The sequence below is a fragment of the Mauremys reevesii genome, linkage group 14 (genome assembly GCF_016161935.1).
Source record: "Mauremys reevesii isolate NIE-2019 linkage group 14, ASM1616193v1, whole genome shotgun sequence".
Classification (NCBI taxonomy): Eukaryota; Metazoa; Chordata; order Testudines; family Geoemydidae; genus Mauremys; species Mauremys reevesii.
The window spans coordinates 1,137,088-1,161,076 of NC_052636.1; the positions used below are offsets into that span (position 1 = coordinate 1,137,088).

General features: G+C 53.8%; 1 protein-coding gene and 1 non-coding gene across 3 annotated transcripts in view; both read left to right on the forward strand.

The window, feature by feature from the left end:
• LOC120381414 (zinc finger protein 850-like) overlaps positions 1-23,989 on the forward strand; it is a 376,174-nt gene that overhangs the window by 19,202 nt on the left and 332,983 nt on the right. The window contains exons 2-3 of one of the 2 annotated variants that reach the window (XM_039499601.1): positions 10,573-10,579; positions 16,165-17,483. In XM_039499601.1, coding sequence (XP_039355535.1) covers positions 10,573-10,579; positions 16,165-17,483 — 1,326 coding nt within the window. Of the gene's footprint in view, positions 1-10,572; positions 10,580-16,164; positions 17,505-23,989 lie in introns of those variants that run through there. The other variant, XM_039499602.1, reaches the window with a different exon arrangement.
• TRNAG-UCC lies at positions 20,856-20,927 on the forward strand. Its single transcript has one exon. It is a non-coding gene; the product is annotated as a tRNA-Gly (tRNA).

The window sequence follows — 23,989 nt, forward strand, 5'->3', positions numbered from 1 at the left end:
TTGGGGGCTGAAGGTGCTCAGGCAGAGGGTCAGGTGTGCGGGGGATGGGGCTCTGGGACTGGGGATAAGGTGTTGGGGGCTGGAGGGGCTCGGGGCTGAGGCAGAGGGTCAGGTGCGGGGATGAGGGCTCTGGCTGGGACTGGGGATAAGGTGTTTGGGGGCTGGAGGGCGCAGGCAGTGGGTGTGGGTGGGGCGGGATGCGGGCTCTGGCTGGGACTGGGGATAAGGTCTTTGGGGGCTGGAGGGGCTCGGGGCTCAGGCAGAGGGTCAGGTGCGGGGGATGGGGCTCTGGCTGGGACTGGGGATAAGGTGTTGGGGGCTGGAGGGGCTCGGGGCTCAGGCAGAGGGTCAGGTGCGGCAGGATGGGGGCTCTGGCTGGGACTGGGGATAAGGTGTTGGGGCTGGAGGGGCTCAGGCAGAGGGTCAGGTGCGGGGATGGGGGCTCTGGGACTGGGGATAAGGTGTTGGGGGCTGGAAGGGCTCGGGGCTCAGGCAGAGGGTCAGTGTCCGGGGGATGGGGCTCTGGCTGGGACTGGGGATAAGGTGTTGGGGGCTGGAGGGCTCGGGGCTCAGGCAGCGGGTCAGGGTGCAGGGGGATGAGGGCTCTGGCTGGGACTGGGGATAAGGTGTTGGGGGCTGGAGGGCTCAGGCAGAGGGTCAGGGTGCGGGGATGGGGGCTCTGGCTGGGACTGGGGATAAGGTGTTTGGGGGCTGGAGGGGCTCAGGCAGAGGGTCAGGTGTGGCGGGATGGGGCTCTGGCTGGGACTGGGGATAAGGTGTTGGGGGCTGGAGGGCTCAGGCAGAGGGTCAGTGTCTGGGGAAGGGGGCTCTGGCTGGGACTGGGGATAAGGTGTTGGGGGCTGGAGGGGCTCGGGGCTCAGGCAGAGGGTCAGGTGCGGGGATGACGGCTCTGGCTGGGACTGGGGATAAGGTGTTGGGGGCTGGAGGGCTCAAGCAGAGGGTCAGGTGCGGGGATGGGGCTCTGGGACTGGGACTGGGGATAAGGTGTTGGGGGCTGGAGGGCTCGGGGCTCAGGCAGAGGGTCAGGTGCGGGGATGGGGCTCTGGCTGGGACTGGGGATAAGGTGTTGGGGGCTGGAGGGGCTCGGGGCTCAGGCAGAGGGTCAGGTGCGGCAGGATGGGGCTCTGGCTGGGACTGGGGATAAGGTGTTGGGGCTGGAGGGGCTCGGGCTCAGGCAGAGGGTCAGGTGCGGGGATGAGGGCTCTGGCTGGGACTGGGGATAAGGTGTTGGGGGCTGGAGGGGCTCAGGCAGAGGGTCAGGTGCGGGGATGGGGGCTCTGGGACTGGGGATAAGGTGTTGGGGGCTGGAAGGGCCTGGGCTCAGGCAGAGGGTCAGTGTCCGGGGATGGGGGCTCTGGCTGGGACTGGGGATAAGGTGTTGGGGGCTGGAGGGCTCAGGCAGAGGGTCAGAGTGCGCGGGATGGGGGCTCTGGCTGGGACTGGGGATAAGGTGTTTGGGGGCTGGAGGGGCTCAGGCAGAGGGTTGGGGTGCGGGGATGCGGGCTCTGGCTGGGACTCGGGATAAGGTGTTGGGGGCTGGAGGGCTCGGGGCTCAGGCAGAGGGTCAGGTGCGGCGGGATGGGGCTCTGGCTGGGACTGGGGATAAGGTGTTGGGGAGCTGGAGGGCTCAGGCAGAGGGTTGGAGCATGGGGCTCTGGCTGGGACTGGGGATAAGGTGTTGGGGGCTGGAGGGGCTCGGGGCTCAGGCAGAGGGTCAGGTGCGGGGGATGGGGGCTCTGGCTGGGACTGGGGATAAGGTGTTGGGGGCTGGAGGGCTCGGGGCTCAGGCAGAGGGTCATGGTGCGGGGATGGGGGCTCTGGCTGGGACTGGGGATAAGGTGTTGGGGGCTGGAGGCTGGGCTCAGGCAGAGGGTCAGGTGCGGGGATGGGGGCTCAGGCTGGGACTGGGGATAAGGTGTTGGGGGCTGGAGGGGCTCGGGGCACAGGCAGAGGCTCAGGGTGCGGGGGGATGGGGGCTCTGGCTGGGACTGGGGATAAGGTGTTGGGGATGGAGGGCTCGGGGCACAGGCAGAGGGTCAGGGTGCGGGGGGATGGGGGCTCTGGCTGGGACTGGGGCTAAGGTGTTTGGGGGCTGGAGGGGCTCAGGCAGAGGGTTGGAGCATGGGGGCTCTGGCTGGGACTGGTGATAAGGTGTTTGGGGGCTGGAGGGCTCAGGCAGAGGGTTGGAGCATGGGGGCTCTGGCTGGGACTGGGGATAAGGTGTTTGGGGGGCTGGAAGGGCTCAGGGCTCAGGCAGAGGGTCATGGTGCGGGGGGATGGGGGCTCTGGCTGGGACTGGGGATGAGGTGTTGGGGGCTGGAGGGCTCGGGGCTCAGGCAGAGGGACAGGGTGCGGGGATCGGGGCTCAGGCTGGGACTGGGGATAAGGTGTTGGGGGCTGGATGGGATCGGGCTCAGGCAGAGGGTTAGGAGTGCGGGGATGGGGCTCTGCCTGGGACTGGGGATAAGGTGTTTGGGGGCTGGAGGGCTCGGGGCTCAGGCAGAGGGGCAGGGGATGGGGCTCTGGCTAGGACTGGGGATAAGGTGTTGGGGGCTGGAGGGGCTCAGGGCTCAGGCAGAGGGTCAGGTGCGGGGATGGGGCTCTGGCTGGGACTGGGGATAAGGTGTTGGGGGCTGGAGGGGCTCAGGCAGAGGGTCAGGGTGCGGGGGGATGGGGGCTCTGGGACTGGGGATAAGGTGTTTGGGGGGCTGGAAGGGCTCAGGGCTCAGGCCGAGGGTCATGGTGCGGGGGGATGGGGGCTCTGGCTGGGACTGGGGATGAGGTGTTTGGGGTGCTGGAAGGGCTCAGGCAGAGGGTCAGGGTGTGGCGGGATGGGGCTCTGGCTGGGACTGGGGATAAGGTGTTTGGGGGCTGGAGGGCTCGGGGCTCAGGCAGAGGGTCAGGGTGCGGGGATGGGGGCTCTGGCTGGGACTGGGGATAAGGTGTTGGGGGCTGGAGGGGCTCGGGCTCAGGCAGAGGGTCAGGTGCGGCAGGATGGGGCTCTGGCTGGGACTGGGGATAAGGTGTTGGGGGGCTGGAGGGGCTCGGGGCTCAGGCAGAGGGTCAGGGTGCGGGGGGATGACGGCTCTGGCTGGGACTGGGGATAAGGTGTTGGGGGGCTGGAGGGCTCAGGCAGAGGGTCAGGTGCGGGGGATGGGGCTCTGGGACTGGGGATAAGGTGTTGGGGGCTGGAAGGGCTCGGGGCTCAGGCAGAGGGTCAGTGTCCGGGGGATGGGGCTCTGGCTGGGACTGGGGATAAGGTGTTGGGGGCTGGAGGGCTGGGCTCAGGCAGAGGGTCAGAGGCGGCGGGATGGGGGCTCTGGCTGGGACTGGGGATAAGGTGTTTGGGGGCTGGAGGGCTCGGGGCTCAGGCAGAGGGTCAGGTGCGGGGGGATGGGGGCTCTGGCTGGGACTGGGGATAAGGTGTTGGGGGCTGGAGGGGCTCAGGCAGAGGGTCAGGTGCGGGGGATGGGGGCTCTGGCTGGGACTGGGGATAAGGTGTTTGGGGGCTGGAAGGGCTCGGGCTCAGGCAGAGGGTCATGGTGCGGGGATGGGGGCTCTGGCTGGGACTGGGGATAAGGTGTTGGGGGCTGGAGGGCTCGGGGCCCAGGCAGAGGTCAGGGTGCGGGGATGGGGGCTCAGGCTGGGACTGGGGATAAGGTGTTGGGGGCTGGAGGGCTCGGGGCTCAGGCAGAGGGTCAGGGTGCGGGGGAAGGGGCTCAGGCTGGGACTGGGGATAAGGTGTTGGGGGCTGGAGGGGCTCGGGGCACAGGCAGAGGCTCAGGTGCGGGGATGGGGGCTCTGGCTGGGACTGGGGATAAGGTGTTGGGGATGGAGGGGCCTCGGGGCTCAGGCAGAGGGTCAGGTGCGGGGGATGGGGGCTCTGGCTGGGACTGGGGATAAGGTGTTTGGGGGGCTGGAGGGGCTCAGGCAGAGGGTTGGAGCATGGGGGCTCTGGCTGGGACTGGGGATAAGGTGTTCGGGGGGCTGGAGGGGATCGGGGCTCAGGCAGAGGGTCAGGGTGCGGGGGGATGGGGGCTCTGGCTGGGACTGGGGATAAGGTGTTGGGGGCTGGAGGGCTCGGGGCTCAGGCAGAGGGTCAGGTGCGGGGATGGGGGCTCAGGCTGGGACTGGGGATAAGGTGTTGGGGCTGGATGGGATCGGGGCTCAGGCAGAGGGGCAGGGGATGGGGGCTCTGGCTAGGACTGGGGATAAGGTGTTGGGGGCTGGAGGGGCTCAGGGCTCAGGCAGAGGGTCAGGTGCGGGGATGGGGGCTCTGGCTGGGACTGGGGATAAGGTGTTGGGGGCTGGAGGGGCTCAGGCAGAGGGTCAGGTGCGGGGATGGGGCTCTGGGACTGGGGATAAGGTGTTGGGGGCTGGAGGGGCTCGGGGCTGAGGCAGAGGGTCAGGTGCGGGGATGGGGCTCTGGCTGGGACTGGGGATAAGGTGTTTGGGGGCTGGAGGGGCTCAGGCAGAGGGTCAGGGTGCGGGGATGGGGCTCTGGGACTGGGGATAAGGTGTTGGGGGCTGGAGGGCTCGGGGCTGAGGCAGAGGGTCAGGTGCGGGGATGGGGGCTCTGGCTGGGACTGGGGATAAGGTGTTTGGGGGCTGGAGGGCTCAGGCAGAGGGTCAGGTGCGGGGATGGGGGCTCTGGCTGGGACTGGGGATAAGGTGTTGGGGGCTGGAGGGCTCGGGGCTCAGGCAGAGGGTCAGGGTGTGGCGGGATGGGGGCTCTGGCTGGGACTGGGGATAAGGTGTTTGGGGGCTGGAGGGGCTCGGGCTCAGGCAGAGGGTCAGGTGCGGGGATGGGGGCTCTGGCTGGGACTGGGGATAAGGTGTTGGGGGCTGGAGGGCTCGGGGCTCAGGCAGAGGGTCAGGTGCGGCAGGATGGGGGCTCTGGCTGGGACTGGGGATAAGGTGTTGGGGCTGGAGGGCTCGGGGCTCAGGGGATGAGGGCTCTGGCTGGGACTGGGGATAAGGTGTTGGGGGGGAGGGAGGGGAACAGGCAGAGGGTCAGGTGCGGGGATGGGGCTCTGGGACTGGGGATAAGGTGTTGGGGGCTGGAAGGGCTCTGGGCTCAGGCAGAGGGTCAGGGTGCGGGGATGGGGGCTCTGGCTGGGACTGGGGATAAGGTGTTTGGGGGCTGGAGGGCTCGGGGCTCAGGCAGAGGTCAGGTGCGGGGATGGGGGCTCTGTCTGGGACTGGGGATAAGGTGTTGGGGGCTGGAGGGCTCGGGGCTCAGGCAGAGGGTCAGGTGCGGGGATGGGGCTCTGGCTGGGACTGGGGATAAGGTGTTTGGGGGCTGGAGGGGCTCGGGGGCTCAGGCAGAGGGTCAGGTGCGGGGATGGGGGCTCTGTCTGGGACTGGGGATAAGGTGTTGGGGGCTGGAGGGGCTCGGGGCTCAGGCAGAGGGTCAGGGTGCGGGGATGGGGGCTCTGGCTGGGACTGGGGATAAGGTGTTTGGGGGCTGGAGGGGCTCAGGCAGAGGGTTGGGGTGCGCGATGCGGGCTCTGGCTGGGACTCGGGATAAGGTGTTGGGGGCTGGAGGGCTCGGGGCTCAGGCAGAGGTCAGGTGCGGCGGGATGGGGCTCTGGCTGGGACTGGGGATAAGGTGTTGGGGAGCTGGAGGGCTCGGGGCTCAGGCAGAGGGTCAGGTGCGGCGGGATGGGGGCTCTGGCTGGGACTGGGGATAAGATGTTGGGGCTGGAGGGCTCGGGGCTCAGGCAGAGGGTCAGGGTGCGCGGGGATGCGGGCTCTGGCTGGGACTGGAGATAAGGTGTTTGGGGGGCTGGAGGGCTCAGGCAGAGGGTCAGGTGCGGCGGGATGGGGGCTCTGGCTGGGACTGGGGATAAGGTGTTGGGGCTGGAGGGCTCAGGCAGGGGTCAGGGTGTGGCGGAATGGGGGCTCTGGCTGGGACTGGGGATAAGGTGTTGGGGGCTGGAGGGGCTCGGGGCTCAGGCAGAGGGTCAGGTGCGGCGGAATGGGGGCTCTGGCTGGAACTGGGGATAAGGTGTTGGGGGCTGGAGGGGCTCAGGCAGAGGGTCTGGGTGCGGCGGGATAGGGGCTCTGGCTGGGACTGGGGATAAGGTGTTGGGGGCTGGAGGGGCTCGGGGCTCAGGCAGAGGGTCAGGGTGCGGCGGGATGGGGGCTCTGGCTGGGACTGGGGATAAGGTGTTGGGGGGCTGGAGGGGTTCGGGGCTCAGGCAGAGGGTGCTTTGCATCCAGCATTTATAATGGTGTTAAATATATAAACCAGTGGTTTTAATTTATAGGGGGGGCGGGGTCGCACTCAGAGGCTTGCTGTGTGAAAGGGGTCACCAGTACAGACGTTTGAGAACCACTGATCTAGACCATCCCCGAGAGGGGTTTGTCCAGCCTGCTCTTAAATCCCCAATGATGGAGATTCCACAACCTCCCCAGGCAATTTATTCCAGTGCTTAACCACCCTGTTCGTTAGGAAGTTTTTCCGAATGTCCGACCTAAACCTCCCTTGCTGCAATTTAAGCCCATTGCTTCTTGTCCTGTCCTCACAGGTTAGGAAGAACAATTTTTCTCCCTCCTCCTTCTGACAGCCTTTTGTGTACTTGAAAACTGTGATCATGTCCCCTCGCAGACTTCTCTTCTCCAGACTAAACAAATGCAGTTTTTTCAGCCTTCCCTCATAGGTCTTGTTTTCTAGACCTTTCATCATTTTTGTCTCTCTTCTCTGGACTTTCTCCAGTTTGTCCACATCTTTCCTGAAATGTGGCCCCCAGAACTGGACACACTGCTCCAGTCGAGGCCTAACCACTACAGAGTAGAGCGGAGGAATTACTCCTCGTGTCTTGCTTACAACACACCTGCTAATACAGCCCAGAATGATACTTGCTTTTTGCAACAGTGTAACTCTGTTGACTCATATTTAGTTTGTGATCCACTGTGACCCCCAGATCCCTTTCCGCAGTTCTCCTTCCTAGGCAGCCATTTCCCATTGTGTATGTGTGCGACTGATTGTGCCTTCACAGGTGAAGTACTTTGGATTCGTCCTTATTGAATTTCATCCTATTTACTTCAGACCATTTCTCCAGTTTGTCCAGAGCATTTTCAATTTTAATCCTATCCTCCAAAGCACTTGCAACCCCTCCCAGCTTGGTATTGTCCGCAAACTTGATAAGTGTAACAGAGAGACTCCAGTACTGGGAGGGGTTCACCCTGTCTCAGAGGGTTACACCCTGGTGGGAGGGGGCTAGGCCTGTACTGGAATAAGGTCACTCTGTGCTCCACAGTGTGGCAGAACCTAGAATGTCCATTAGCAGGGAAAATCTTGGGGGGAATTGGCTTGTGGAACGGACAAAAACCCCACCTGAATTTTCTCACCTTGCCCTTCTCGCCCTGGCAGGTTACAGAATAACGTCCACATTTCGCTCCAGATCATCCCCTCCTCCCAGGGGGAAGGAAATGGCTGCAATGGAGCTGGCTCAGGTAAGGGATTCTCAGGGAGCTGGTGGTGGGTTCTGCTTGGAGGGAGAGGAGCAGTAAATGCATAGGAGGGTGGGAGCTGCTCGAGGTGGTGGGAGGCAGGAACTATCTAGGGTGGGGAAAGGGAGGGGACAGGAGGGGACAAACCTGCTGAGACTTGTGTAATGTAGGGTGTGATGGGTTATCACCCCGGGGTGCAGTGTGGGGGGCTTCTGGGAACCGCTGTGCCCTCGAACCCTGAAGCTGGGCTGGCCCTTCTCACGCTGCTTTGCTGGAGATTCAGCCAGCCTCTCCAGGCCCTGTTATCACCCAACACAACAGCAGGTGGTGCCACGCACCCAGCTAAGCTACCTGAGTGCTTTACCTAGAATCGTAGAATCATAGAATACCAGGGTTGGAAGGGACCTCGGGAGGTATCGAGTCCAACCCCCTGCTCAAAGCAGGACCAATCCCCAGACAGATTTTTGCCCTGATCCCTAAATGGCCCCCTCCACTCAAGGACAGAGAGAAGACAACAGCCAATTTCCCAGCTCCCCAGCCTTGCACACCTGCTGTAGTAGAAATCCAAAAGGATACCCTCTTGTAGTGCACAGGGATCTGTGTAATGTAAGCTCATTAATATAGTTCGCCTTTCCCTCGCTATGGGGAAGATACGCATATATGAAGATGTGCTAACCAGCTGAGCTTTCCCCAGACACTTCACTCAAAATACACTGATTAAGATAAAGCATAAAACAAGTTAATTAACTACAGAAAAATAGATTTTAAGTGATTATAAGTGATAGCAAACACAGCAAAGCAGATTACTTAGCCAATAACCAAAAACTCAAAGTAAGCCAAACATACCAGATGGATAGAATTTGATTTAGCAATTTCTCACGCTGATTGATGATAGAAGCAGTCCACCAAGTTTCCACCAGTTCAGTCTTGGTTCCTCAGGTGCTGCCAGGAGTTCTCTTGTGTGGGGAATGAGGCCAAGAGATGATGTCACACCCCACCTTATGTAGCTTTTCCATATGGCGGGAACCCTTTGTTCCAAACTCAGTTCCCCGTCCAGTTAGTGGAAAAACACAGGTAGCAAAATGGAGTTCAGTGTCATGTGGTCTGGTCACATGCCCTAGCATGGCCTGCTGAGTCATAGTAGCCATGACTCCTAGGCTGGCTGATACATTCACAGGAGGGCTCAGCTCTTCCACGGTCCATTGTCTTTGTTGATGAGCCATCAGCACTGTCTGGCTTCTTCACTGTTGTACCCGAAAGGCTGGTTGTGGGTGTTACCCAGAGTAAGCACATGTGAAATACAGATACAGAGTCAATATCCATAACTTCAGATACAAACATGATCCATGCACACAGGTAGGATAATCATATTCGGCCAATCCTAACTTTTCCAATGACACATACGTGACGCATCTTGCACAAAATGCCTCATCAGTATGTCCTAATCATTTTATACTCCTACCACTATGCTGAATGTGGGGGGTAGTGTCAACTAGGGCCTAATTTCAAGGCACAGGAGTTGGGAATGGAACTTCCCCTCTTTGTGGAACCGGAAATAACCCCCCAGCCAGGGCTGGGAAAACTTCCCAGGCTCCGAGTGCTGGAACCTGAACCTACTGACACTTCATTACTTACCACCACCCCCAATCTTTGTGGCAACTGCAAACTTTATCAGTGATGATTTTATATCCTCTTCCAGGTCATTGATAAGAATGTTAAATAACACAGAGCCAAGAACCAATCCTTGTGGGAACCCCCTAGAAAGAAATCCACTCGACTGTGGTTCCCCATTTACAATCCCAGTTTTTAATCTGTTTAATGTATGTCGTGTTTATTTTGTATCTTTCTAGTTTTCTAGTCAAAATATTGTGCTGAACCAAGTCATATGCCTTACAGAAGTCTAGGTGTATTGCATCAATACTATTAGTTGCAACCAAACCTTTGATCTCATCCAATAAGGTTATCCAGTTAGTCTGATAGGATCTATTGTCTCTGAACCTTTGTTAATTGGTACTAATTATATTACCCTCCTTTAATTCTTTATTAATGAAATCCGTATTCACTGCTCCATTCTCTTGCCCAGTATTGATGTCAGACTAACACTCTTGTAATTAGCTCGATCATCTCTTTTAGACTTTTAAATATTGGCACAGCATTAGCTTTATTCCCGTCTTCTGGAATTTCCCCAGTGATCCAAGTCCTAATGAAAATCAACATTAACAGTCCACCACACTCCTCCACCGGGTCTTTCAAAACTCTTGGATACAAGTTATCTGGACTCACTGATTTAAACATGTCTAACTGTAATAGCTGCTGTTTAACATCCTTGTGAGTCACACTTTCCATTCCAAAAAGAACTCACATCATCTGTTTTTCTCCAAATCCAGGAGAGAAGTATTTATTGAACACTTCTACCTCTTCTGCATTATTTTTGATAAATCTGCCATTTCTATCTAGTAATTTACCACTATCGTTGTTAGGATTAATGTTATACTTTTTAAAATGTCCTTATTTTCATTGATTAATCATTGATTTCTGATAGCTTCCCTTACCAATTTTCTACAATTCTGACCGTCTAACTTATATTCTTTACTACTGACTTTCCCTTTCTTCCACATATTTTATTTGGAGAGTGTTGGGATTTCTACCAGGGAGCCACCAGCAGGGTCCAGAGACAGCCCCATCTCCTGTATCAAGCTCTGGCTAGTGGGTATGTGATAAATGTGACGACCCTGCCTCCATCTGTCAGCTGGGAGACACAAAGATTCTCTCTTTCTACCCTCTGATGCCTCCTGGATGCTCTAAGCAAGGTGGGGTGGGACTCTGTTAACATGGGTCTCCCGGAGCCTCCATTTACCTGGTGCTGCTGTTCCGTGAATTGTGGGGCTGTGAGTGGGGCAGCAGGTACTGAGTGTTGGACTCTTGCTCTTTCAGGGGCCGGTGACCTTCGAGGAGGTGGCTGTGTATTTCACCAGGGAAGAGGGGACTCTGCTGGACCCCGCTCAGAGAGCCCTCTACAGGGATGTCATGCAGGAGAACTATGAGAACGTGACCTCGCTGGGTAAGGAGTCCTGTCCCCTGGGTTATTAGAAGCTGTGGGGTCTCTGAAGAACCTGAGCAGTAATAACTTTATACCTTTATTCATCATCCAAGTTTTGAAAAGTTTCCTTGTCCCCCTTTTTTTGCCTCATCTTCCATCCTCTAGTATAATTTTTGGACATGTGCCTTTTTGGTGCAATCAGTCATTTAAAAATTGCATTGAATGTATCCTTACTGGCTACATTAATAACTACATTAATCACTGTAGCTTTCATGCCTTTTCCTCAGTGTAAGAGGAAAATATGCTGCCTGTAGAATTCTAAATTGAGTGAATAGGTGTACGACTCATGCCTGGCTTGTGTGACAGTCAGATGAGCTCCTCTTTTGATAGGAGAGCGAATAATGTCGCCATTCAGGACCCCACGGGTGAAGGGAGAACAGAGCCGTAGAAGGGGGGAGTAGATAATTCTGGGGTGCCAGGACATGGGGAGGGTGTGTGCAGGGTTAGAGCTAAGGAGCAGCAGGGAGGGAGGAGGATGTGAGAGACGAGGAGGGAACACAAGAAGCTCCCAAGGTGCCGGGAGGTGGTACCGGCTGAGAGTAATGGGAAGAAGGGGAGGGGAGTGTGGGGGAAGGGCACCCAGGAAGTGGGCTGGGTGGGTCAGTGGGAGGGAGGAGAGGTTTGGGGATCTAGAGCTGTGGGGGATCACAGACCTTTAACCCTGAATCCCTGCCCAAGCCTTGTTGGTTTAGAGCCTCCACTCCAGTTTTATTTCTGTCCAGTTTCACTTCTTTATACATTTCCCCCACCCCCCAAATATTATTTTAACTCTTGAGCTCCCTCTCCCACTCATTACCCCCCTCCCCGTATAACCTCCCCATCTCTGTGCACAGCGACCCCGGCCACCGACCCTGAGTCCTTGCTGCATCCTCCCGCCCAGAGCAGGGCCCCTTCCCAGGCACAAATGGGCACTTTGTTGATGATGTCACAGGCTGGTGGTGTAGCCTGGACAGTGTTTACACCGATAAGATGACGTGTTGGGGTACAACTCGCCCTTGTACATGGCTACTCAAAGTTAATGGATGAGATGAAATTGGGTGAAACACACAGAAACTTGATTTAATACAGACAGTTCTAATTGAAATCATAGGCAAGGATCAATACACGTAACGATTACAGTCAGAGAAGTATAGTAAAGAGGGGCTTGCACTGTGCGGACTTACAAGCTATGGACACCAATGGAAACAAAGATCGAGGCGCAAGGGAGCCCATCAGACGGGAGGCCCTGCTTCAGTTTACACTGTCTCGGGGACCTGACAAAATGAAAAACTGGTAACTAGGAGAGGTATTTTCTCTGGTTTCTTATGGTAATAGGATGGCGATATACCACATCTGCTCCTTTGCTCTGATTACAATAATGTCAATAGCTGCCCCAAACCATACCTGGCCTTTGGGAAGTCCATAATTAAGCATCAGGCATTAATACTCATGATTTACATCACTGATTTATTAATAATTCTAATATATGAATGCATCCAACTCCTGAGATACTTCATAGCAACCTAATTGCTAGAGCCTGCCCCAGACTTCCTTCTTTCAGAATCCTGTGGCGTTATTGCACCCGCTTGTGGTTCCTCATTAGTCTCTCAAAATGAGGGTGCGAAATATCTGACCTGGGATTCTCTCCTTAGGCCTATTCAGGTAAATCCCAGACTTCAGCATAACGGCTCCCACAAAGCCTCATCCTAACAGAAGGCACTGGACTGTAGCAAGCTGAGGCGATGTCTGCACTACCGCGGTAACTCAGCCTACGCTGTGCAGCTCCGGCTGTGTGAATAACGTAGCTGGAGTCGATGTACCTTAGATCGAGGTACCGCAGGGTCTGCTTACCTTAGTCTTCTCTTCAGGGTAGAGTAGAGGGGTCGGCTGCAGACAGATCTGCGGTCGATTTGGCGGCTCTTTAATAGACCCGCTACATCGAGCACCGGTGGGTCGATCTCAGAGCGTCGATCCCGGCAGTAGTGTAGTCTCTGCCCTTAACCCATTTATTTATGTTCACCTCCTTGCCCCTCCACACATGTTCCAAGCTAATAAGCAATACTCTGATAACGACATCTTACCTCTAGCGAGTATAAAATTGCCCACAAGACGTGAGACTGGGTCACAGATCATCAAATCAGATCAGGATCAACATGTGCTTTTGCGATGTCACAGTTCTGGGGTAGCGAAGCCTTTGACCTGCCTCCATGGTCTGCTCAAGGAATGGCCCCTCAGGTAGCAGGCCACTAGCCAGCTCTCTGTGGGTGGGGACCCACATGTCTCTTCTTTTGACCAGCGTTTGAGGACTGCAGCTTGTGTGTGTGATAGAGGTGGGAATTTTGGTGATACTTCTATGATTCCAATACACCCCTCACTTTCCCTCTGTGATTGGTATTGCTATGATTATAACGAACAGGAGACATGAGGTGTTTTGTCATGTATCTGTCATGGGGTGATATGAAAGGACTGGCTGGCACCAACCTACATCAATGGAATACCCGACAGAGACAAGGGAATAATTCTCACCTGTCCATGGGAGGAGCTCCGCTTGGCTGAGTGAAGCATACATGGACTCGTTATGTTTTTGGGAGCAGGAAGAACTGGGCTCGCAGACACAGGGAGCTCTGCCGGAGCGAAGACTAATGGACAGGCACAGGGAAAGGAAACAGAAGCGTTTTCTACAGCAGCCTGGCTCAAGGGCATTGGCCAGTATGGACTATATTGTCTTCTTCGCTTCTCTGTGCTTATATAAGGACTCTCCAGTGCTGAGTTTCGGTTGACTAATAAACCCTGCTATGTTTTAACAGTCTGCCCAGTGTCAGAGCAAGTTTTTGCTGTGTGCATTGACTGAGGAACAGTCACTGAACAGGAGTGTCGTTCGGCTGGACCTGCTGGCAGAACTCACAGGTTGAAATAGGAGTGTTGAAGCCAGAGGCTCAGTCTCAGGTGCTGAAGCTACATGGCCTGTCCTTGTGGAAGAGTGGGACCCCTTGGGGGTCTAGTGCACTCAAGAGACTCCTCCCAAGGACTGTTTACAAGCCAGGGCATTGCCCAGATCCTGTGGATCCATGCCAGTGTGCCAGTGCGCCTTCTGGGGAAAGGAGAAAACAAGAACAGGATCTAAATGTGTATTTACCATCGCCCCCTCACCAGTCCTCGTGGGAATCCCTGATCAGTTCCAAAGTGTATTAAAACCTTCCTTAAAGTCTTACCTCTTGGTGATCAGGTCAGATTTAGAGGGGTTTCCCTTCACCCTCCCACTTCCCTGTTCTTGTCACGCTGACAGCAAGCAGCAGAAGACCAGAAGTCCGAAGCGCAGACAATGCGATGTTTATGGGGGTTAGTTTCCAAGCAGGCATATTCCAAACCCCTTCACACCAGTCGGGCTTATCTCTATACACTGATAGAGTCTGTTCCCCAGTGTTCCCTTCCCAGCTCTGATGTGGGGTTACATCATCCCTATGCTGCCTTGGTGGAAAGTTACAGCAGCAGGACAACAAGAATAGAGGAGTTAGATAAAGTTGTTATGAGAAAGTTGAGAGCTAGCCCGTGGGAGACAGACGCCAGGTGGCCTAACTGGGATCAGATAAGTTGCATGGGAAATGGGAAACCAGTAAGCAAAGGGCCATGCATGTGAAAAGTGTGTGTATCAGACAAAGAACCAATCAGCAGCAATGTAAAGTTGGTGTGTCTGACGTTTGCTAATATGGAGAAGCCTATATAATATGATGCATTGTAAATAATAAACGATTCAGCTTGCAATCATATTGGTTGTTGTGCTTTATCCGGCCCGCCTGCGATGCAACACTCTGACACCGCAGAGCGTTTATCCCGTATCCCTGCCTGGCTCTGACACCGCAGAGCGTTTACCCCGTATCCCTGCCCGGCTCGGAGGCCACAGAGCCTTGCCGGGCTCCCCATTCCCTGTTCCCCCTTAACAAACATGATTCCATTTTCCTTTCCCCCTCCTGTTTGATCCCATTTATATAGTAATATTCTCAGCTATACCTTAACCAATCATGGTGCTGACATTTAACTAACCAATTCTAACATATTGTAACATAATTCTCTAACCAATTATATCCCACTACATTATTTACTTACCTAGCAACATTAATTATATAGCCGACAGAAACAATTAGAGAACCAGACTGATTAACAAGGTAAAAGTGGTGGCCATGAACTTAAAACGATACAGAAATGAGGGTTTCAGAACCACAACCATTGATAAGGGATTTCTTACCAGACAGGCTGCTGTCAAATTAACTTTTCTGTAACCATCTTAAGATCTGTTTCTTTATCTGGTGGTGATGGGCACTCTCCGGACAGGATCGTCTTCCTAACAGCCCAATAGCACCTTATTTCAGTGTAACTGGTTTGGGGTGTGAGGATGTGACCCTGCTCTTCCCAGCTTAAGGCTGCCCCTGCTGCTTAGCCAAAGAAGAAGGCCTCAGACTATCCTAGTGCGAGAAGGCCCAGACACAGGCAGACTGTGATTTTGATTCTTTGTTTTTATACCCCTGTAACTAGCTAAGTGAAAAAATACACCTAAGTTCTTAGAGCATCGGCTTTACAGGCAGGCCTGACTATCTCTGCTCTAACAGTGGATTCTACCCCTTCCCCCATTCTGTGTCTGTCTTCTCTATTTAGATTGTAAATTCCTCAGGGCCTGGGCCATCTACTATTCTCTGTTTGTACTTTGCCTAGCACAAAGGAGACCCACTGTTAGTTGGCCCTGAGGCACCAAGGTAATGAATATGATTTATAATAATAATTACTCTCCTGCCACTTTGAGCCAAGGAAGCTGGCCTTGGGATGTTACTGCTTAAAAATGAGTAGGGATTACAACCATGGAATATTCTTTGTGACGAGTATCCCACAAATTCCACTGACCTCCCTTCTTTTCTTTGCCTGGAGTAGGGTTTCCAATTTCCAAACCTGATGTGATCTCGCAGCTGGAACGAGGGGAAGAGCTATGGGTCCCGGACCTCCAGGCCTCTGAGAAAGAAGTGCTCCCGAGAGCTGCCTGCACAGGTGAGGAATTGGTTAAACCAACTCAACAACTGTTTAGGAATGCAGGAAACATTTGGGATGCCCTACAAAGACCCCATGAGCTCTCCAAGCTCAGGATTGTTCCCTGCAGATGTGGAATCATTATGGCAGATGTCACTCATGGTTTCCCTCCTACCCTGACTGACAACTGGCAGCAGGTCCCTCCCCAGTCTCGCTTTCCCCTGAGTGTTGTCGTGAGATGCAGACCAAAAATGATCTGTTCCTCTCTCCTCTGGGGAAGGGTTTGGGGAAAATCAGCTCCTGATAGGTTTGATCTCTCCCACACATATTTTGGTTTGTTCATCCCTTTTTCCATTCCTCTCTCTGAGATTTCCTTTATCTCTGGCGCAGGGAGTGACCTATGTCTGGATTCTCTCTGTCTCCCATCAGGTGTTGGGATGGTGAGTGAGAATGAGGAGGAGAAACCCCAGCAGGAAGATGCTGAGCAAGGAGAACCACATGGAACGTTATCAGGAAGATCCAAAGGGAATGTTTCCGGGCGTTGTGCACTCCCAGAAAAAGCCAAAGCCTGTGAGACTCAGCAGAGGCCAGAGGAAAACTACAGTAGCCACTCAGACCTTATAACCCGCGACAGAATCCACTTGAAAGGGAGACGCTACACATGCCATGAGTGTGGGAAAAGCTTCAATCGGAGCTCAGACCTTCTCGTACATCGTAGAATCCACACAGGAGAGATGCCCTACACATGCTCTGAGTGCGGGAAAAGCTTTAATCACAATTTTACCCTGACCAGACATAGGAGAATCCACACGGGTGAGAAACCTTATGGATGCTCTGAGTGCGGGAAAAGCTTCAGTTGGCGTTCAAACCTTATCACGCATCGTAGAACCCACACGGGGGAGAAGCCCTACACATGCGCTGAGTGCGGGAAAAGCTTTAATGAAAGCTCTACCCTGAGCAAACATCACAGAGTCCACACGGGTGAGAAACCTTATGGATGCGCTGAGTGCGGGAAGAGCTTTAGTCAAAGTTCAGACCTTATCAAACATCAGAGACTCCACACAGGGGAGACGCCCTACACATGCCCTGAGTGCGGGAAAAGCTGTAATCACAGCTCTGCCCTGCGCAAACATCGGAGAGTCCACACGGGTGAGAAACCTTATGGATGCGCTGAGTGCGGGAAAAGCTTCAGAGAGCGTTCAGACCTTATCAGACATCAGAGACTTCACACAAGACAGACGCCCTACACATGCGCTGAGTGCGGGAAACGCTTCAATAAGTGCTCACACCTTATCAGACATCAGAGAATCCACACAGGAGAAACGCCCTACACGTGCTCTGAGTGCGGGAAAAGCTTTAAGCACAGCTCTGCCCTGAGCAGACATCAGACAATCCACACAGGGGAGAAGCCCTACACGTGCTCTGAGTGCGGGAAAATCTTTGGTCATCACTCAACCCTTATCACACATCAGAGAATCCACACAGGGGAGACGCCCTACATGTGCTCTGAGTGTGGGAAAAGCTTTAAGCACAGCTCTACCCTGAGGAAACATCAGAGAATCCACACGGGTGAGAAACCTTATGGATGTGCTGAGTGCGGGAAAAGCTTCCGTCAGCGTTCATACCTTATCACGCATCAGAGACTCCACACAGGGGAGACGCCGTACATGTGCTCTGAGTGCGGGAAAATCTTCAGTCGGTGTTCACACCTTATCACACATCAGAGACTCCACACAGGAGAGAAGCCCTACACGTGCTCTGAGTGCGGGAAAAGCTTTAATCAGAGCTCTACCCTGAGCAGACATAGGAGAATCCACACGGGTGAGAAACCTTATGGATGTTCTGAGTGCGGGAAAAGCTTCAAAAAGAGCTCACACCTTATTAGACATCGCAAAATCCACGTTAGAGAACTGTTACAAATGCCTTGATTAGGGCTGGGAAAAAAAATAAAATATATATATATATATATATAAATCACATTTGCTAATTCTCACCTAGTGATCGGTGCACCATCTTCACTGTGGTCTCTCAACTCCCCCAGATCAGTTGCCTGCTTCTGTCTTTTGCAGCTCACCTTCTTTGGGGTCAGTCCTGTGATCTTTTCTATCAACTCGTTTCCTTCTGAGTCGTAGGAGTGTGTGTCCCTCCAGCCAGGAATGTTCATCAGCTCCAGGTGGGGGAGAGGTTTGATTCCCAACAAGCTACACTGAGGCAAAATCTACCTGTGCCTGACATCCTCTAGGGCTGCGCATGGCGTTGGCTGCTCAAGTTAGTGATCTTCGTGTAAAAAGACAATTATAGTTGTAGAGCAGATGAAGCCCAGGTGCAGGGGTTGGCATTAGCTTTCCCCGTGACCTGACCTAAACAAACCCTGAGCATCACGGTTATACTGTTCCCCCATTTCAAAGCAATTCTTAGTCATCAAGTTCCCCCCTTGGAAACCAATTGTTTCAGTCCCAATTGCTCTGCTGTTGCTTCAGGTTGTGCTGCAGAGCAGATATTTTTGCTACCATTTTCCTCACTTAAAATATATTGAACTATAAGAAAGAGCAGGAATATGGCAGGGATAGGGGAAAATGTCTTTTCACCCTCTGTAACAGCAGAGGAAGATACGGTAAGTCAGAGGGATTCCCTTATTCCCCATCACCTTCCCAATCCCCCTGTTGTTCAATTGGTTAGGTCAATATTTTTTCTAAAGGGCTGGGAAGAGGATTCGCTAGTAAATGACTTGGAACTAAGCAAAATGCCCAGGCATTGGGCTCCCAAAGCAGTTGTGGCCCAGGCCCTGCAGGAGGTCGCCCCTGAAGATATCTCCTTCCTAATCAGCTGCCTGTTGCCTATTATTTGGGAAACGCAATCCCTGTCTAGGTAGGAATGGGAAAATGGAAGTGACATTCCTCTTCAGCTCCCCCCCGGGAGATGCTGCAAATGTGTAGAAAATGAAATCCCTGTTGAATGTGATATAGCTGCCTATTTTTAATAGAGACCTGACATTTGGTGTCTTACAGGGATTCTAAGTCGCACCTGAATTTAGTCCCTAACTTAAATTTGTGCCACCAGATAAAAGATCATAGTTGGGGGAGTTGTACCTCACTATCGCTACTGATCTGTTGTGCGGTTGCTGAAGAATTCTACGCCAGAGAAGTGTCAAATTACTCCAAGTAACGTCAAAGGTGTGACAGGAACTCAGGTAGAAGTTGCAGGTAGTGGTGGTTGATTTTCACCCCAGAGACGGAAGCTGCGGTGACCTGTGGCCCAGGTAAACTATTTTTAGAACCTGCTCCCTAGTTAAGTGGCATTGGTCACACTCCTGGAGGACGCCATGATTAAATTGGGCACAACCATCTTTTACCATTTGGATCCAAAGTTTCATGAAGCACAGAGAGAAACAGCTGATTGCTTCAGAGCCATTCCATGCCCACGGGTCCCAATCTGACTGCCTTGTTGGACAAGAAGCACTTCCATGCTGGCAAATGATGGTAGCCAATGAGGGAATGAGGGGATTAGCAAGTGTGAAAATAGAGCACAGGTGGTTTTTCTCATGATGCAGCCTTCCCACGTCGTGTGAGACCCCTTCCACCCACACTTCTGGGAGAAGCCCCAGGGAGAAATGAACTCACAGAAATGGAAGGCTCCTAGGTTATTGTAGAATGTGTCTTCACACAAAGCTGACTGGGTGGAAATGGGAATTAAGAGAAAACTGCCCTATGGGTTTATATGTTGTAATTATTGAATAAGTTGGTACCAGCGACAATGAAATTAAACGTGAAGTTAATTAGTATCATGGAAGAGGCTGATTATGTGATAACCTGAATTATCTTGTAACACTGAAAGTTGTCTTCTAGTTCTCTCCCTGCCCCCTCCTACTATACAGGAAATGGAGGCTAATCCTGAAATTAAACCCTCACTCCAAAGGAGTTAGAGTGGGGGAACAGGTGAGAGAACTAGCATATGTGAGAATAGAGACCCAGGATAGACTGTAATTATTTCTATTTCAAATGGAATTTATCTTGATAAATTTTAAATCTATTAAGAGGAAAATTACTTGAGACAGGATGTGTAACCTTTTACCCAGTTAGGAGGCAACAACCACAGACTTCTCCAGGTCTCTTGTTTGCAAAGCAAAGATGTCACATCAGGTAGGAGATGTCAAAATCTACAATGGTGATGATGTGTGATGGGAGCTTTTCTGGGTTGGTTTTTCGGTTTGGTTTGGTTTCTTAATTTAATTTAAATTTTGCAACCAGTTATGTTTACAGGTGCCGCGGCCCCTGTTCCATTTGAGCTCAGCTGTGTAACCCTCAGGCCTGGCTCTGGAATCCTCCCCAAAACTGGCCTTGTGTTTTTCCTTCATGTTTGATGTCTTTGGGGTTCACACATCACCACTACATGCGGTTCAGAGCAACAGATACTTTGAGAAAGTGATGTGTAACTTGTTTGTCGCTGTGTATAAGAATGCACCCCTGGGGCGGTGTCTTTGTCTGGCCTAGGGGGCAGTGGAGAGTCCCGCCACTGACTGAGCCGGTCTATTGTTGGGGGCGCATATTGATAGTATGTCCTGTAGAGTCTGCGGGGAACTATTACCGTGCTTCGTTTGACAATAAATCTGGCCAGGTGCCTTCGTCCCTTATCAGAGTCTGTGGTCATTGGGGGTTCTCTCTGGGTCTGCTGTGCCAGCGATCTGCAGAGCCGGGGCAGCACACATGCAGCCGACTGTTAACAACAGCGAACAAGAGCAGAGCACCACACCAGTGGCATCTGACAACAGGGAGAAATTTGTCATTATGGTCAGCGATTTTCATTTCCCTTCTCTGGGGGCAGAGATGGGGTTGGAGCTACCGCAGGCTGGGATGTAGAGCTCATGTCCCCAGGGCCGGCTCCAGCTTTTTTGCCGCCCCAAGTAGGGAACCGGGGAAAAAAAAATAAAGTCGATTGGCAGCACTTCAGCAGCAGCTAAAACGTGACGCTTCATTCTTTGGCGGTAATTCGGCGGCGGGTCCTTCGGTCCCTCTCTTCCTCTTCGGCGACAGCTCAGAGGGGAAGAGAGGGACTGAGAGACCTGCCACGGAAGATCCGGACCTGCCGCCCCTTTCCATTGGCCGCTCCAAGCAGCTGCTTCCTTCGCTGGTGCCTGGAGCCAGCCCTACATGTCCCCATCTATCAGTTACTCTAGGAACTTGTCTCTGCTCACAGGCTGCCTCCAGCCTGTCTGGCCAGCTGCTGAGCTCTGTGGGGGTGAGTCCCTTGGCATAAGTGGCACCCGGGAGAAACCCTCCTGCCAGATGCACTGGTGGTATAGTGGTGAGCAGAGCTGCCTTCCAAGCAGTTGACCCGGGTTTGATTCCCGGCCAATGCAGGGCTGTGCCCTTTTCTTGGCCGGGAATTGGTTTAATTTCAGTCCCGTTGTATCAGTGGAACGGGAGAATGAATGTCCCACATCCCAGCAGGTCATTCAACACCCAGTGGAGGAAGAAAGGGGCGGGACTATACAGTGAGCTGTTGGAGTCAACCTGGCATTACAATGTTTGGTTTATTTTTTTTAAATGTTTCCTTTACCTCCCTCTCCATTTTGGACTCAGAGCCTTTAAGGGCAGAAGGGACCATCGTGATCATCTGGTCCGATCTCCTGCACCTTGCAGGCCAAAGGACCCCACCCACCCACTCCTGTAATAGACCCCTAACCTCTGCTTGAGTTACTGACATCCCCCGTGTGGGTTCTACGATTAAAGCTGTGAAGTAACAGAGAATCCACCATTTACACTGCAAGTGACCTCTTCCCCATGCTGCAGAGGAAAGTGAAACCCCCCAGGGTCTCTGCTAATCTCCCCTTGGGGAAAACTCCTTCCCAACCCCAAATAGGGTGATCAGCTAGACCCTGAGCATGCGGACAAGGCGCACCAGGCAGACACCTGGGAAAGAATTCTCTGCAGTAACTCCGAGACCTCCCCACCTATTGTCCCATCTCCAGCGCTGGAGATATTTGCTGCTAGCAGTCACAGATCGGCCCCATGCCGTTACAGGCAGTCCCATCCTACCACCCCCTCCATAAACATATCAAGCTCAGTCTTGAAGCCAGTTTGGGGTTTTGCCCCACTGCTCCCCTTGGGAGGCTGTTCCAGAACTTCACTCCTCTGGTGGTTAGAAACCTTCACCTAATTTCAAGGTTAAGCTTGTTGATGGCCAGTTTATATCCATTAGTTCATTACTAGTGGGGGCCTGTGATAGTGTGGGGGAGGGAGGGAGAAAGCCTGGAGAACTGACCGTGGGAGCCAGAGAGATTCCCTGTTCCCCGACCACCCGTCTCCGGGAGGAACCAGTTGGAACTGCCCTTGGGAAGCTGCCACTAGTAACTCAGGTGTGAAAACATTATTCCGCTGGAATCAGATTAAAGCCTCCTCGCACCCGGTGTCATGGTCACTGACCTGGCTCATTCCTGGGATGTTCCCAGCCACAGCAATGCAGTGAGTGGAACCAAATACCTTTCCAGAGCCCAGGCACACACACAAATCCTGGGGCTTTTCATCCCTAGGCTGCTGGCGCCATCGTCTGGCCATTTGGTTGCACTCCTTTCTGTTACAACTTTTAGCTTTCTGCACGTCCAAGGAATGCATCCGATGAAGTGGGTACTCACCCACAAAAGCTCATGCTCCAATACGTCTGTTAGTCTATAAGGTGCCACAGGACTCTTTGCTGCCTGCACAGAAATGTTAATTCCCTGGGAGAGATTCGGGAGCGTTTCTCTGTTTCGTGTTAAGGACTGAAATGTTCCCTGGGTTCCTCAGTCCCAACCTGCCTCCCGTTCTACTGCCCATGCAGCCCCATCCCAGCCCTCAGCCCCCAGTCGATGCTGATCCCCTCAGCCCCATCTGGGCAGGGGGTGAACCCTGTCACTGCGCATTGCCTAGTTCCCCTAACTCTGAGGGACTTCAGCTCCTCTGTGTCCCCGGGGACCCTCCACACCACTCCCCTGCTTACCACGGTTCAGATATTGCAGTGGCATGAGTCTGCTTCTCAGCACCTGCCTCTCACTTTAGAGGCCCCACAGTAATAACCATTTTCAATATGAACTTACTGCGGGTTTTATCGCAATATCTGGGTGGGGGGAACCTGTTAAAAATATTCATAAAACTCCTTTCCCAAAATTGTCCCAGGGCTCTTGATATCCTGTGTATCGGCACTGAACGGCCATTGACCATGTAGCTGATTGTGGTATAAACATCTTAGGTTTCCCCAGCTAGATAAGATCCCATCAATACATAAATGTCAGGGGGCCTTGCCTGAAAGCAGTGACAATCTTAGAACAGTTCATGGGCAGAATTATTACACTAAAGCAGATGTGCAAAGCATGTGCCCTGCCACTGCGCTCCCTCCCCACCAATACAGCTAATGCCATAAGGCCCTGGGGGAGAGGGGCTCCAGGCCTCCTCTTGGTGGCAGAAGTGGTTTGGGGCTTCAAGCACTTCCACATTATCCCATAGTGGATGGGGCTGGGGGGGGGGGGGGAAGGTTGGAAGGGATGGAAGAGGGTGGGTCCGCAGCAGAAAGGGTGGGGCTTTGGCATCACTAGCCCCTGCTTAGCCAGTAGGGCTCAGTTTAGGGCAGTGGGGCCTGCCTCCTAGGGGGGCACAGGGGGACGTTCATGGGGGCAGCTCAGGACCCAAGCCAGCCCCCATGGAGAGCAGGGAGGGAGCACCACTCTGCCCCCAGGCTCCAGGCCCTGCCTTGACCCTCCTTACCCCCTCCACATCCCTCTCTGCAGCAAGCCACGGTCCCGGTCCCACTCCCAGCCCCAGTTCTCGACTGTGGCTGCCAAGGGGCCGCGGACACAGATAAGAGGGGACAGTGTGAAAAGTTTGGGGACCACTGGTTTAGGGTGATGCCCTCAAATCACGTCTATGCAGCCCATTAAAAGCTATTCCTCAGCCACCTAGCCCCTCAAGCAGGCCGGACTAGGTATGTTGGGTGGCCATTTGGTTTCACTCCTTTCTGTTAGAACCTTTAGCTTTCTGGGAAGAAATGTTAATTCTCTGGGAGAGACTCGGGAGCGTTTCTCTGTTTTGTGGTGTTAAGGATTGAAATGTTCCCCGGTTCCTCGTCCCCTGTGCTGCCCTTGACTCATCCAGGAAGGAGAACAACATTTCATTGCACACATGTGATTTGTAACCCAGCACCAGCCAAAACTGCTCCGTTTGGCACAGCCGCCCCACCCTGCTGCGGAGCTGGGCGGAGCAGGGGGGTCTGTGCAAACACGGTCTGTTCCTGACGTCTTCCCCCAGCTCCTCACTAGATGTGAGGGGGGAGCTCACTCAGACCCTGCTTCCGCTTAGTATTTAAAAACTCCTTATTGGCCCTACCTCTGCCGGCCTTGGATTTTTCCTCCCGTCCCTTCCCTGACAGCTCCGATGAGGTGGCCGAGTG